At 37.3% G+C, this 15,606-nt stretch overlaps 1 protein-coding gene across 6 annotated transcripts in view; it reads right to left on the bottom strand.

The window, feature by feature from the left end:
• Window positions 1-836: 836 nt before the first annotated feature.
• Window positions 837-15,606, bottom strand: part of ATF7IP2 (activating transcription factor 7 interacting protein 2) — a 63,880-nt gene continuing 49,110 nt past the window's right edge. For all 6 annotated transcript variants that reach the window (XM_073214735.1, XM_073214737.1, XM_073214736.1 and 3 more), the window contains 5 exons: window positions 10,896-10,963; window positions 9,813-9,868; window positions 9,299-9,365; window positions 3,390-3,475; window positions 837-2,440 (listed from right to left, as the gene is read on the bottom strand). In XM_073214735.1, coding sequence (XP_073070836.1) covers window positions 2,027-2,440; window positions 3,390-3,475; window positions 9,299-9,365; window positions 9,813-9,868; window positions 10,896-10,963 — 691 coding nt within the window. In that variant the 3' untranslated portion in view covers window positions 837-2,026. The remainder of the gene's footprint in view (window positions 2,441-3,389; window positions 3,476-9,298; window positions 9,366-9,812; window positions 9,869-10,895; window positions 10,964-15,606) is intronic.

Genomic DNA, 15,606 nt, shown 5'->3' with positions numbered 1-15,606 from the left:
CTAGCCCAGTGCCCTAAATAGGCACCCCACTTGGTCAGGATGGGTGTTCCACCTGGTATGCAGGGAGAAACCTCCGCACACACAGCTGTCCACCGAGTCAGCATCCCAGGGCTGGGGTCGGGATCCAGGGAATAATTTGCTTTGTTTGGGGGGACTGCCCAGACACCTGCTTTTCCACTCCCCATCGGACACCAGGGACGGGCAGGAAGAGCTGTACCCAGCACTCAACTCAATTGGTGCGGCCCAGTTCTCCTGCCTCCTGAGGAGACACCAGAGGGGTCCCGGGCGGGCACCATTTACTTCATGATAGACAGTCAAGGGAGAATCAAAGGAATGCTCGGCCCGTATCAGGGGCTTCTGTGGAGAGCTGGACGCGGTCGCCCGGACCGCTCTCGCAGGGGAGGATACTCAGGGCAGACCCGCCCGCAAGAACAGATGCCCGATTGGGCTGCCGGGGTCTGACAGGAGACCTGAGGGCATCCGCCAAGGGGTGGCTTTGACCTGCACCTTGCACCCAAGGAGAGCTTCAGGTTCCCCACTCAGCCACCATTCCTGACTCCTGAGGGAGACGGGGGACCAACTGAGAACTCAGAGGAACCTCACACCCAAGTCTTTAAGGTCAGAAGCCACGCTAATCATTTTAAAAGGCTGTCGGGTGCCCAGTGTGATGTGCAGCAGGTGATGCGTCATTGTAAGGAAAGTGAAGGACTGGTTGCAGCTGATACCCACCCTTCCAGGGTGATCCTGCACAAGCGCCCAGACGTTACCAGCTGAGGTGCTGTGTCTCCCAGGACTGTGTCTTGGAGGTGCCAATGACGGAAGCCAACAGACAAGGGTATGAAACAACCAGCAAAGCTTTTAATGAGGAGTGAAAAGGAAAGAAAGACTCACTCTAGACGGGAGGGGCTCCAGGAGAGGGTACTGCCCGGGGCTGCCTTATCTAGGGTTTATAAGCCAAACAGAAGTTCACAGGATTGGGGCTCATTGCTAGGAAGACCCCCTTGCTTTTCAAGTGGAATTCTCCAGAAGTCCAGGATGCGGCTCCTTGTTTACTGTGAAGCCTTGATCCCATTTCCCTCCTGTCTTCCCCTTCCCTGGGGCCACAAGTTCTAACAGCTGCCTACATGCCACTACCCCCTGCCTCCAGCTTCTCTACCTACTGAGTTGCCAGGGCTCCTTGTGCTAGGGTCAGCCTCACTCGTGCTCCTCACACAGAGGCATGCCCAGGACACATCTGTTGGAGCCCCTTAGTGATACGTTCTTTCTCCAGGTAATGACGACCGCCAGGAAACAAGGGTAGAATTAGGGAGTCAACAAATTAAAGCCTTAAATCTAAGGCAGACAACTCCATTTTCTTCAGCTGAAATAGGTTGAAAAATGCTTTTATAAGACATTCTGTACTGTGTACACAGCACACAATATTTAACTTTATTATGTATCTAAATATACAAATTTAGGGAAAACCTCCTGTTTTCCCCCAAATGACTGACACAGCCAAAAATTGGAGGGGGTTGGGGTAATGGGGACGTGGAGGGCACACATTAATAGCCCTTAGATTTGAACAGAATGAGAAGACATTTAATAAACTCTTGGTGGAGATGCACCGTAGGAATGATCTGGTCTCAGTAGAGCTGATTTTTCTGTACCTATACAGACCACAAGCAGGTAACCAAAAGCTGGCTGTCAACAGAGGTCACGGTTACTTGTAAACTAGGGCTTCTGTATCAGCAGCCCCAGAGCCACTAAAGGCATTGTACGCAGCACAGCTTAGCGACGTGGGTCTCTGATAGTGTAGTGTATGTTTCAGAACATACCCACTCCAAGTCCTTACTGAATGCAAATCAGAGATTCATGAAACTTGAGGTCACTTACAACACAGGGAAGATGGCTGTCCCTATACAAAGGGTTCACAATCTGAACTGGCCCTTTAAGATGGCAAATAGTGTTACAGAAACATTGTAAACAAACAACTGTGAAAAAACAAAACAAAATGCAGTACAATAAGTAATTATTGAAGACTTCTCTTTTAGGTAAGGTTTTCAGAAAACCCAGGGATAGATTTTACATCACAAAATGGTCCATATCGCCCAAAAATATCTTTTGATTGGACAGTGAAATAATATTTGTTGGAAGCTAAAAACTGAGATAAAGTACAGGCCATTGGGAGTGGTAAAGCTTTAATTTCTCCAATTTTCTTCCAGATCAACTTGTTACTAGGGTTCTCATGGCACAGGAAGAGGTGGTAGCTCTCCACCGGAGCACACTTGGGATTGATCTTGGTGATGTTCCAGGTCAGGGCAATGCCCCTGGGCTTCAGTACCCGTTTCACTTTGAGCTCAGGCTTCTGGGGCGGAAGTGTGTCTCGGACTCTGTCCACCACTTCAGGTGGCGGTGATGGTGGTGGTGGAAGGGGTGGCAGGTGCTCAAAGGACTCAAGAACCTAGAACACATTTGTGAAAAAGCTCAGCGACATGGAGTGGTGGTTCTGATTATTTTAAGTGGGCAGCTACAGTTTTACTACAGTTGACCCTTGAACAACATGGGTTTGAATTGCACAGTTTCACTTATACATGGGTTTTTTTCCAATAAGATCTGGAGACAATAAAACTTTTTAACAATTTGACAAAAATTTCCCCCCTTCTTTTTAGCTTACTTTATTGTAAGAACATAGTATATAGTACATACTAATACACAAAACATGTTAATTGATTGTTTACATTAACGCTAAAGCTTCTGGTCAACAGTAGGCTGTTTATAGTTAAGTTTTTGTGGAGTCAAAAGCTATATGTGGATTTTCAACTGTGGGAGAGTTGAGAGTCAGCACCCCAGTCCCCATGTTGTTCAAGCATCAGCTGTATATATGTTTCCCATTCTTCAATCCGTTTATCGAAAACATAAGAACACAAGGATGCTTCAAGAATATGTTAAGCTGGATCAGTCTTTACAAGCCTAAGATTTTTTTGGAGTTAAGATTTCTACACTCTGGACTGTCACTCATTCAGAATGGATTAGGTCTCAGACATTCTGAATACATTATTCCATCTCATGTCCAAATTGTGTTCCCAAACACTGTGCAATTGCCATTAAAAGCATGAGTGTACAGGAATACCCATTTCTCTCTACCCTCATCAACAATGGTTATTACTCTTCAGAGAAAAATCTTTTCCAATTTATTGGGTCAAAAAATATGTATTTGTTTTAATTTCTACACCTTCTGGAAAATTCAATTACTTTGTGTAGATAAAATAGACTCACAGTAGCATATTTTAAAAAGCGCATTTAAATGCTTTTTAAGCTGAAATGTGACCCAAATGTTTCTTAATGAGTAAAATGGTTACTTCCACTCAATTTGGAATGAATATCCCTTAGAGAGCATTTCATATCAGTACCTGGGCTGCGTTTGGTGCCACTGAAATGGTCTCTTTTGAGATTGAAATAGCTTTTATAGATGACTCCAGGACGGATATTGGACTTCCTGTGAACACAAGGTTTAAGAAATAAGATTTATCTGCAATAATCACTTCTACAGCCTTTAAGCAAAGAATAGTTTACATTTTGGGTGGTAATTAAATGTGAACTACAATTACAAAACTGTGAAGATAAACTTTTGATAAAAGTTCTAGACCCAAAATATAATTTTCATTAAATGTGACCAAAACTTCCCTCTTAATGTAAACAGTTAAGTTATTACACAAGTGGAAACAAGGTGAAATTATACATGGGAGACAGATCCCTGCCCAGGGCTCTACATGGCAGATTTTGCTGTTAGGTCAATAACGGATGTTTGCGAACACAGAGCCATTTACAATCCTGCATGAATGTGTGACCCTCCAGCCCTGGGAAGTCAAACTAAAAACTCACACAGGCTGTGATACAGGAATTTCTCCTGCTGAGGTCTGGGTTAGCTTAGAGGGCAAAAGACATAAACTGTGGATTATGGAGAGGGAGAGGGGAAGGAGGGGCAGAAAGGAAAGTCGTAAGAAAGAGAAATGGTGAGAGGAAGAAAGGAAAGGGGGATATAAAGAACATGTGAGTATGAGGAGAGAAAGAGGGTTTAGTAGGTCTAGAATGGTTTGAAGTCAGCCAGGGAGAACATACATGGTGATGCTAAGGGGCTCTGTGCTGGGAGGCAGTAGGGCTGGGTTGCTAAAAATTTCACAAGTTTGAGCATATCTAATAAACAGTAAAAGCCATTTCAGATGTATGTTATGAGCCTTTATGTAACTGCTTGAAATACTTTGTGACTTTCCCCAAACGAAATTTCTTTCACTTGTCTTTTTCTTTTGACTGACAAGGAGAATCAAGATCCTGTATTGTGTTTCAAAGTTAATTTCTTAGTTTTATTTACTAATGTTAAAAAATCCTTTTTAGAAGAGGGAATAACTATGGTTTTAATTGTAAGAAAGTCTGTACAGTCTTTTTAACTGGTTTGATTAACTAGAACTAGATTTGTGAAATCATAATCTGTAGGTTAATCATCACAGAAAAGCTGATACAAATAACCTTTAAAATTTCAAGCTAATAGTATCATACAAAAAAATTCTAACAAATATAACTTCGTGTAACTAACATTCCTTCTTTCAAGGCAATACATGAACAGGCCCTTGGCAAACTAAAATAGGCTAAGATGGAAACTCAACTTGATGAAGAGACTAGACAAAACAGGAGTTTTATCCCAAACTAGTTACTGTTTATATCCTTTGTGCCATCAGTGTTAATGTATTCTAAATACTCCCCAACTTATATCCTTATCTATATAAAAATGAGTAATGGTTATTGCAGTGTTTTGTATTTTCAAAGCAACAGTAGCTGGTATCCCATTTTTTAAGGTTCCTCATTAAACTGCTAGATGAGAATTGTGGCCTCTGGTTTCAACTTAACCCTTTGGTATCTGACCTTCTGGGTCCTTTGCAGCATGGCATGTATATGCACGTGGAGATGCACTTACACTATAAAAATGATTTTTAAAGTTTGCATTTTTCAATGAACTATTTGAATATAATTCACATACAATAAAATGTACACAACTCTGAGTTTTGATGAGTGTACGTGTGAAACAATCCCCAAAATTAAGCCACAGAATGCTGTTGATTCTGTTAATGCTGAAAGAACCCCAGAGGTTCTTTCCCATTCCTCTCTCACCTCCGGCGCCATGAAACCACAGGTTTGTTGTCAGTAAAGATCAGAGTTGCCTTTTCCAGAACTTCACACAACTCACACAGTATGTAAGATTCTTCTGCCCACCATAATGCTTCTTAGATTCATCCATGCTGTTGTATATAACGATTACTTTGTTCATTTTTATTGTTGAGTGCTGTTTGGCTGTGTAGATGAGCTGGAACCTGTTTAACCACCTGTTGATGGACATGTGAACTGTTTCTAGTTTGGGGCTATTATGAATATGAAAAATGATGCTGAGGCTGCCTTCCTGTGCTTATTTGCCAGTGCCCTATCTTCCCTAGTGAGGTGGCATCTACTTCCTTTAGGTTTCATCTATTCTTTTTTCCCAGCGTCTATCTTAAGGTAGAAGCTTAGATTGTTCATTTTAGACCTAACATTTTTTCTAATATAAACATTAATGCTAGTACCTTCCCTCTAAGAACTGTTTTAGCTGCATTCCTCAAATTTTGATATGCTGTGTTTTCATTTTCATTCAGTTCAAAATATTTTTAAATTTCCCTTTTGATTTCTTCTTTGACTCATGGGTTATTTAGAAATGTGATTAGTTTCCAAATATCTAGGGATTTTTCAGCTATCTTTCTGTTACTGATTATTAATTAATTCTATTGTGTCAGAGAACATACTATGATTACAATCCTTTTAAATAGACTTGTTTTATGGTCCAAAATCTGATCTGCATGTTTCATAAGCACTTAAAAAGAATGCATTTTGCCATGGTTGGATTGAATGTTCTATAAACGTCAATTAGGTTAAGTTGATTGATAGTGTTGCAACCTCTGATTATAGTTGTTTTTTCTATTTGTAATTTCAGTCCTATCAGTGTTTGCATGAGGAATTTTGAAGTTCTACTATGAAGTGCATACACACCTAGGTTTACTATGTCTTCCTGACCAAATGACTGCTTTATCATTACAAAATAGCCTTTCTTTTCCTTGGTAATATTCCTTGTTCTGAAGTCTTTTAGTCTGACCGTAATATAGTCACTCCAAGCTTCTTATGACTCGTGTTTGCTGCATCTTCTTCCATCCTTTTCACTTTAACCTGTCTATATACTTATATTTAAAGTGCATCATGTAGTTATCATACAGTTGCATCTTGTTTTGTGTGCAGTCCAACTATGTCTGCTTTTTTAATGGCATGTTTAGGTCATTTACACATATGCTAATTATCAATATGGTCAGGTTTAAATGTCTTGTCTTGCCTTTTGTTCTCTACTAGTCTTTTTTTTTTTTTTTTTTTTTTTGCTTTTGTGGCTTCTTTTGAACTGAGTGTTTTAAAACTTCATTTTATTTCCACTATGGGTCTGTTAGCTATACTTCCACTTAAAAATGTTATTGCTCTAGGCATTACCATATGTATCTTTAATAATTTATAGTCTATCTTCAAATAGCATACAACTCGTATAATGTAAGACTCTTATAACAACATCCATTTCTTTTGCACTATTGTCATACATTAACATCTACACATACTATAAACTCCACTCTATGGTATATCCTTTGTGGAAAATCACTTTCCACCTGGTATTTTCCTTTTGCTTGAAGAACTTCCTTTATATTTGATAATGAAGGTTTGCTGCCAACAAATTTTATCTGAAAAAGTCTTAATTTTGCTTTCATCTTTTGACAGATATATTTTCTGGATATAGAATTCTAGGTTAACAATTATTGTCCCCCAGCCTTTTAATGGTATCATTTGACTGTTTTTTGGTTTGCATAGTTCCAATTGAGAAAACTGTTATTTGTTCTTTTGTATATATTGGTTTTTGTATATATTTTTAAATTTCCCTTTCTGTATATATCTTGCTTTTCTCATTGTTTTTGGGATTTTACTCCTCATCACTGGTTTTCAGGAATTGATTATGATGTGCCTTGACATGGTTTTCTAGGTATTTATGCTACTTGAAATTCCTGGTTATATGGGTTTGTGCTTCTCATTAAATTTGGAAAACTTCTGACCATACATGTATGTTAGACCACTTGATAATGTCCCACAGGTCACTAAAGGTCTGATTCTTTTTTCCCCGGCCTCTTTTTCTTTTTTCTTTTTACTCAATCTTACTTTGGATAGTTTCTTTCCAAACTACTTGGTCAGGAACTATTTCCTCCAGTATGCTTATGTACTTTCCTTTGGTGTCTAATATGCTGTTTTTTTCTGTCCATTAAACTTGCTGTTTTTAATATCCACTGAAGTATTTTCTTTTTTGTCATGTGGTTCTATTTTATATCTTTTTTCCTCTTCTTGTTTTGTTCATGTTTTCCTTTATATCTTTGAAATATTTCTATCAACTGTTTTAAAGTCTCCATCTGTAAATTCTGTCATCTCTGTCATTTCTCAATTGGTTTCTACTGACTGATTTTTCTCCTGGTTTTGGGTTCCATTTTTTTTCTTTGCATCTCTAGTCATTTTTTTAAATTGGATGATGGGTATTATGAATTTTACATGGTTGTGTGTTGAACTGTTGTCTTAATAGACAATGGACTTTGTATAAGTCACTGGGTTACCTGCAATTCAGCCTGGTCCTTTCAAAAGCTTGTTATTAGGTTTTATTAGAGCAAGGTTTTTTCCTGTAAGATGGGTTTACACTCACATATTCAATTAAGAATCTGCCACTCTTGGCTGGTCAGAATTGACCATTTCCCACCTCTATTTGAACTCTGGAAACTGTTCAGCATAAAGCTCCTTGATCATTCTTTGCCCACATTTGTGGAGTTTCACTCTATGAATGTGTGGCTTAATATTTTGGCAGAGACTCAAGAGGACCCCTATGCTGGCTCTCGGAGCTCTTCCTCTGAGTGGCCGGCTCCCTCAGCCTGATGCGACTCTTCCCCGCCCTCCAGGGAAGTCGGCCTCTGAATGGCAATCTCTGTGTTCTCACCTCGGAAAGAGCTACTCTCTGCGTGGGGTCTCCTTCACTGCACTACAGCCCGGGAAGATAGTGGGGCACACTATAGGGCTCCTGTCATTCATTCATTTCTCTCAGGGACTGCAGTCCTATGCTGCAAAACTGAAAAAGTTTTTCTTTTATCATTTCAGATTGTTTACTGCAGAAAAGTTAAATCTGGTCTCAATTAGTCCATCACAATTCTACATATAGACTATCACTTTTTTCTCTTTTTATATCATTAGTATGTTTATTTATATCAATACATGTACTTCTCCTACATTATTTTTAATGTCTGAATACTGCTGCACTGCATAAATCTAATTTGCATATTCAATCCCTTCTTTCTAGAAATTTAAGGGTTTCCAAAGTTTTACTTTTCACAAACAGCACGGCAATGAACACTTTCATACCTCCCTATACACTTGACTGCAGAGAACTATTCAAAGAAATTCTGGGTCAAAAGGCTTGCATATTGTAAGTTTTTTATACTGATAAGATGTTTTCTAGAAAGATTAATTTACACTCCCATTTACAGTATATAAACTTACATTTCTTTTACATTTTAAATCTGTTTTAAACACTTTAAATCTGTAAAATCTGCTGCATTAATTCAACGTTTTTTTGAAAAGTGTACTTGTGCCGAGCACTGTGCTAGAAGGATGGAAATTTACAGATTAAAACGCTAATTCATTCAATTCCTTTCAGGAGGACAGATACATAAAGAAACAATCACAGAACAACGTAACAAAGCTAACTGGTATGCACAAAACACCAAGGGTAAGGAGAGACTGGAAAGCCTATTTCTGCGGGAAAGGAACAGTTCAGCACAAGTGTATACGATACACGTAACAATCTGGATTGTTGTGGGGGGAATTTTTGCTAAGTGCAAGAAGGCAATCTCAGAAGGATACAAATTGTATCATCCCATTTATATGACACCCATGAGAAAAATGATTACAGTGGTGAGGACAGATCAGAGGTTGTCAGGGTTTAGGGACTGTGGGCAGGAGGTAGGTGCGGCCACTAAGGGGCAGCACCAGGGAAGCCCGTGGTGCTAGATGGTCATGTGATTTGATGTGGTGGCAGTTACACGAATGTACATGTGATGAAATTGCACAGAACTATAAACACACACACAAACACAGTAAAATAAACTTCATAGATGGGTCAAATGCATTTTGACTTGTCACCATTCCCTCTTTCTCGAAAAAAGAAAGACAAATCCTTTACCTGGGTTGCAGTTTGATAGGCCTTCATTTGTCAGATCAATCACAGAATCAAGTTTCTTCCCTACAGCCTGAAAAGTTAAGAAAAAAAGATTATGCCTCAACAGCAGAAAATGTTTTTAAAAAATAAAAAACATACTATTTTTAATGACCATTTGGAAGCTACAGATTGAACACTGTTAAGTCTTATGTTTTAGTTTAACTCCACTATAAAAGAGAAGCTTATGAAATACTGTATGGTTTGCAAGAATATGATTAAGTGTCTAAGTGAGTTAATAGGGTAAGTAAGTATGACTGTGAAATATGTTTATCATTAGCTGTTTGCTTTTGAACGTTTAAGCTTGACTGGGAACCTGGTTATGCAAACTAGCTACTGTTAATTTCTCAAAGAATGAATCTCCCAAATGAATGACAAACCTGAGTTATCCAACTGGAGCAACACTAAAACTAATGTTAGTTAACTCTGAGAAATAACATATTCAAGCGAACAACATTCAGAGACAATATTTATTACCTACCTTAATTTTAGCATCAGGTGAACTGTTAGAATTTCCTGATGGAATTTTTTCAGAATCTGAAAGAAAATGACTAAAATATAAACATTTCACAAATCTGTTAAACCATGAAATATTTATGGACTATGTAATATATGGATGCTAAAACACATGTAATAATGGGATGCTAATTAACTGTTCATTATATAATCAGAAAAAGTAATTCAGTTGATTTTGCCTATTCCAAAGACTGATGAATCAGTTCAAAAACACAAAATCTGATTTTGGTTTGAAAGATTTTGTTCTGTTAACTTTACAATTATAGTATTAACTCTTAAAAAAAAAAATATCTGAGATGGCTGAGGAGCATTCTTCCTAGAACCAGTAGGAAGCCTCAGATCAATGCTTAATATCCCTTGTAAAACTATTTGATTCACAATCTTAACAGCCCAAATTAGGTCACTATATAAGTGGAGACAAAGTTTTGTGAAATTAAGATGCAAATAATCTAATATAATAAAAAAATGAAAAGGAAATGGGGAATTTTGAATGAGAAATTATGGGCCAACAAGACAGCTATTTTAAGAGAGGAAATTTATTGGAAATCTAAGGTTAAAGATTTTTACGTAAGTGTATTAAGACAGAAGCTTTAAAGAGCAACAAAAGTATTATTTAAAAAAATGAAAATTAGAAAAATCAAAGATACTAATAGCCAAATTTTAAATTTTAAGTGGACTACATAACTTAATAGATTAAAAAAAGCAAACAAGAAACAAATAATTACTACCACCAACACAGGCCAGAGCAAAGAAGTAAATAAATAACATATATGAAAGGTAAGTAACTTTATAATTTACAAAGCCATTAAACAACACAGCAAAGAAACAAAGGCCATAAATTAATAAATACAAAGTCAAAAAGAAATCTGAATTATATTAAGGAATCATTTATTTATTCAGGTAATATTAACCACAGATATAAATTAAGACATTTTTGAGAGTAGAATTAAAATTTTATTAAAATATAATATTCAATTCTCTATTTTAAACAAATACTGATTTGGAGCTTTTTAATTTGATAGATCATATTTTACTCAATTTAAGATACCTGTTGGACTTGATGTAATTGGAGTTGTCAAATTAGAACTTTCCAGAGAAATCGAGAGATGATCGTTACTAAAATGATAAAAATTAAAAACAAAAATAAACATGGAATAGGCTGAAACATGCAATCAATGATTAGAATTCTTCTGTCTTAACATTTTATAACTGACATGTTTTATTAACAATTTTTGTGAAGGGTGAAGGTGATAAAACCAAATACCCAAGAAACCCTATGTCCTACCAATTAACTCTATGACCAAAAGTTCATGGAGATCCAGTAATAACAGACCCTTAAGACTTTAGAGATCCATTTACAATGAATCCAAATACATAATCTGTAAGTATACAATATACATAGATGCACAAAACATACAAACTCTGGCACATATACTTGGTGTCATGAAAATGAAACAATGCGTAATTGAAAGAAACCAATAAAGACACTGACTCTTACAGATGTGGAACAATAACAAATAAAGCTATTAAAAATTAGTTCTGCCTTCTGTACACTTTACCACTGTAGTAGCAATATTTATCACACATTCACTAAACTGAGATACTGATGGTAAATGATGCCAATTATGGTTACAGAACACCCTGAGTCAGAAGACTGTCTTCTACTTCTATTTGACCCTGACTCTGCTTTTATGAGTTTGACATTTAAAGCAGAATTTCTAAGGAAAATCTTGACACAAATTTCATTAAGCACATAAAATGCTAGATGAATTTTTTATACACACAGTTACATCATTTTCTTATAGATATTTATTTTTACCTTTCACATTTAGGTCTCTAATCCATTTTAAGATATTTTTGTATATACTGTGAGGAGTAGGGTTAAGGTGTACTTTTTCCCTCTGGTTATTCCAGCAATGTTTGTTGAAATCACTCTCTTTTCCCCATTAAATTATCTTGGTATCTCTTGAAAATCAATGGACAATGTGTATACTCTAATCTGTCCATTAATTTATTTTTAATTATTATTAATTTATTTTTAATTATTAATTTATTTTAATAATTTTAGTGATCTTTTTTTTGTCTCCACAGTTTGGCTTTTTCTAGACTATCATATAGTTGGAATCATACAGTGATGTCTACTCTAACACATCACTGTCTTAATTGCTATAGCTTTATAGTAAGTCTTGAACTCAGGTAGTGTATGACATCCAACTTGTTCTTTTTTATAACATTGTTTTCATCTTCTAGGTCTTTTGCATTTCAGCTTGTTTTCTTTTCAATCAGCTGGTTACTTTCTATAAAAAGGCTGCTAGGATTTTGATTGCGATTGCATTAAATGTACAGAACAATTCGGATAAAGTGACATTAAATAATGAATTTTCTGATTTGTGAACATAGTGTATTTTACCATATATTTAGGTCTCCTTTAATTTATCTCAGCAACATTTTTTTTGAAAGAAAGTTTTTTTTATTAAGGTATTGTTAATATACAATCTTGTGAAGGGTTCACATGAGCAACATTGTGGTTATAACATTCACACATATTATCAAGCTCCCCCCCACCCCATTGCAGTTACTGTCCATCAGTGTAGTAAGATGTTGTAGAGTCACCACTTGTCTTCTCTGTGCTACACTGCCTTCCCCGTGACCTCCCTACATTAAGTGTGCTAATCATAATATCCCTTAATCCCCTTCTCCCTCCTTTCCCACCCACTTTCCCCAACCTCTTTGGTAACCGCTAGTCCCTTCTTGGAGTCTGTGAGTCTGCTGCCGTTTTGTTCCTTCAGTTTTGCTTTGTTCTTATACTCCACGAATGAGTTAAATCATTTGGTATTGTCTTTCTCTGCCTGGCTTATTTCACTGAGCATAATACCCTCTCCATCCATGTTGTTGCAAATGGTAGAATTTGTTTTCTCCTTATGGCTGACTAATATTCCATTGTGCATATGTACCACATCTTCTTTATCCATTCATCTACTGATGGACACTTAGGTTGCTGCCGTGTCTTGGCAGCAATAAACATAAGGGTGCATATGTCTTTTTGAATCAGGTATCTTGTTTTCTTTGGGTAAATTCCTAGGAGAGGGATTATGGGTCAAATGGTATTTCTATTTTTAGTTTTTTGAAGAACCTCCATATTGCTTTCCACAGTGGTTGAACTAATTTATATTCCCACCAACAGTAGGTGGGTTCCCCTTTCTCCGTATCCTCGCCATCATTTGTTGTTGTTTGTCTTTTGGCTGTTGGCCATCCTAACTGGTGTGAGGTGATATCTCATTGTGGTTTTAATTTGCATTTTCCTGATAATTAGTAATGTGGAACATCTTTTCATGTGCCTGTTGGCCATCTGAATTTCTTTTTTGGAGAAGTGTCTGTTCAGATCCTCCACCCATTTTTTAATTGGGTTATTTGCTTTTTAGGTGTTGAGGTGTGTGAGCTCTTTATATATTTTGGATGTTAACCCCTTATCGGATATGTCATTATCTCAGCAGCATTTTGTACTTTTTTTATTAATTAATAAACTATGCTTCTTAGAGCAGTTTCAGGTTTATATCAAAACTGAGTAGAAAGTACAGAGTTCCCATATACCTCCTGTCCTCCGTCTTACATAACTTTCCCCACTATCAATCCTGTACCACAATGGTACACTTGTTATAACTAATGAATCTACACTGACATATCACCCAAAGCCTAGGTTATAATAGGGGTTACTTGTAGTGTGGTACATTCCATGGCATTTGACAATATATATATATATAATGATATGTAGCTGCCATTACAGTAACATTCAGAATAGTTTCAGTATCCTAAAAGTTCCCCGTGCTCTATTTGTTCATCTCTTCCCACTCAGCCCGGCAACATTTGGTCTTTTTTTTGTCTCCACAGTTTGGCTTTTTCTAGACTATCATATAGTTGGAATCATACAGTAAGTAGTTTCTCAAATTAGCTTCTTTCACTTAGTAATATGCATTTAAGTTTACTCCATGTCTTTTCATAGCTTGAGAGCTCATTTCTCTTTTATCACTGAATAACGTTCCATTGTCTGAATGTACCAGTTTATTTGTTCACCAACTGAATGACATCTTGTTCGCTTCCAAGCTTTGGCAATTATGAGTAGGACTGCATTTTACATGATTCCATTTTCTCTCTTTTCTTAGCCTATCAATTATATTTTTAAGTGCTTGCCCTAGAGTTTGCAATATGCATTTACAACTCATTCTAATCCACTTTCAAGTAACACTACACTGCTTCACAAGCAGTGCGAGTACCTTAGAGTAACAAAGTATTCCTAATTCCTCCCCCAGTTCCTTGTCATTGCGGTCATTCAGTTCACTTATACATCGGCAAGTGCATGTGTGCACACACACACAAAAGCATACATGATCAAATACACTGCGGCTATTATTTTAAACTTGTTTATTCAATCAATAAAGAAAAATGCTATTTTACTTTCACTCATTCTTTCTCTGATCTTTATGAAGATCTGATTTTTCCGACTTGCCATTTTCCTCCTCTGTAAAGAATTTTTAACATTTTTTGCAAGACAGGTCTACTGGAAACAAATACTCTCAATTTTTTTTTGTCTGAGTAAGTCTATTTCACCTTCACTTTTGAGGAAAAATTTCACAAAGTACAGAATTTCAGTCTGGTGGCTTTGCTTTCTTAGCACCTTAAATATCTCACTCCACTCTCTGCTTGCTTGCAGAGCTCCAAGGAGAGGTTAAATATATCTTATCTTTGCTTCCTACAGGTAAGGTGTTTTTCCCTCTGGCTTCTTCAAAGACTTTATCTTTGATTTTCAGAAATTTAAATGTTTTTACAGGTGCAGTTTTTTGGGTATTTATCCTGCTTAGTTTTCTCTGAACTTCCTGGATTTGTGGCTTAGTAACTAACACCAATTTGGGGGAAATTCTTAATCACTGCTTCAAATATTGCTTTTGTTTCTTTCTTTCCTATCCTTCCAGTGTTCCCATCACATGTTGTTACTCCCTTTGCAGCTGTCCCAAGTTCATGTTTATTCTGGTGAGTTTTGGGGCCTTTCTTCTTTATGCTTTTCCACTGTGGAAGTTTTTATTTTCATATTCTCAAGCTCATTGATTCTTTCCTCAGCTGCGTCTATTGTATTAAGCCCAGCAAGGGCATTTTTCAATTCTGTTAGTGTTTTTGACCTCAAGCCATTTATTTTTCTTAGAACTTGCATCTCTCATATTATCCACCTGTTCTTGTATTTTGTTTAATTTTCCATTAAAGCCCTTAGCAAATTAATAATAGTTTTTCAAAATTCCTAGTCTGTTAATTTGAACATTCCTGCCATACCTGACTGGTTCTGATGCTTATTCAGCCCCTACAAACTGTGTTTTCTCCTTTTCAGTGTGTCTTGTAACTTTTTACTGAAAGGTGGATATGATGAGCTGGGTAAACGGAGCCCGGGTAGACAGGCCTTCAGTACTGTAGTGGCAAGCTGTCGGGGGACGGGAGGTGCTCTAGCCCTAAGCTTAGGTCCGTCTTTCAGAGAGCTGGTGCTCGGCTTGGTGAGCGCACTTCATCAGGGCTTCTCAGTCCTCCCACCCCTTCAGTGGGACAGAGTGGCTGCAGCAGGCTAGAGTGGAGCATTTCCCTTCCTCCATGCGGTAGGCTAGAGGGAGCGAGAGTTGGTGATTTCCTTTCCCTGAAGTAGGTTAAGCTCTAGGAATAATTTCTCCTGAGGGCAGGCCTTGTTAAGAACAGGGTGTGCTGGCAACTTTCAGAAGGTTCCT

The sequence above is a fragment of the Manis javanica genome, chromosome 10 (genome assembly GCF_040802235.1).
Source record: "Manis javanica isolate MJ-LG chromosome 10, MJ_LKY, whole genome shotgun sequence".
NCBI lineage: Eukaryota > Metazoa > Chordata > Mammalia > Pholidota > Manidae > Manis > Manis javanica.
The sequence above is the reverse complement of the archived record's forward strand: the minus strand, read 5'-3'. Positions and strand labels throughout refer to the sequence as shown.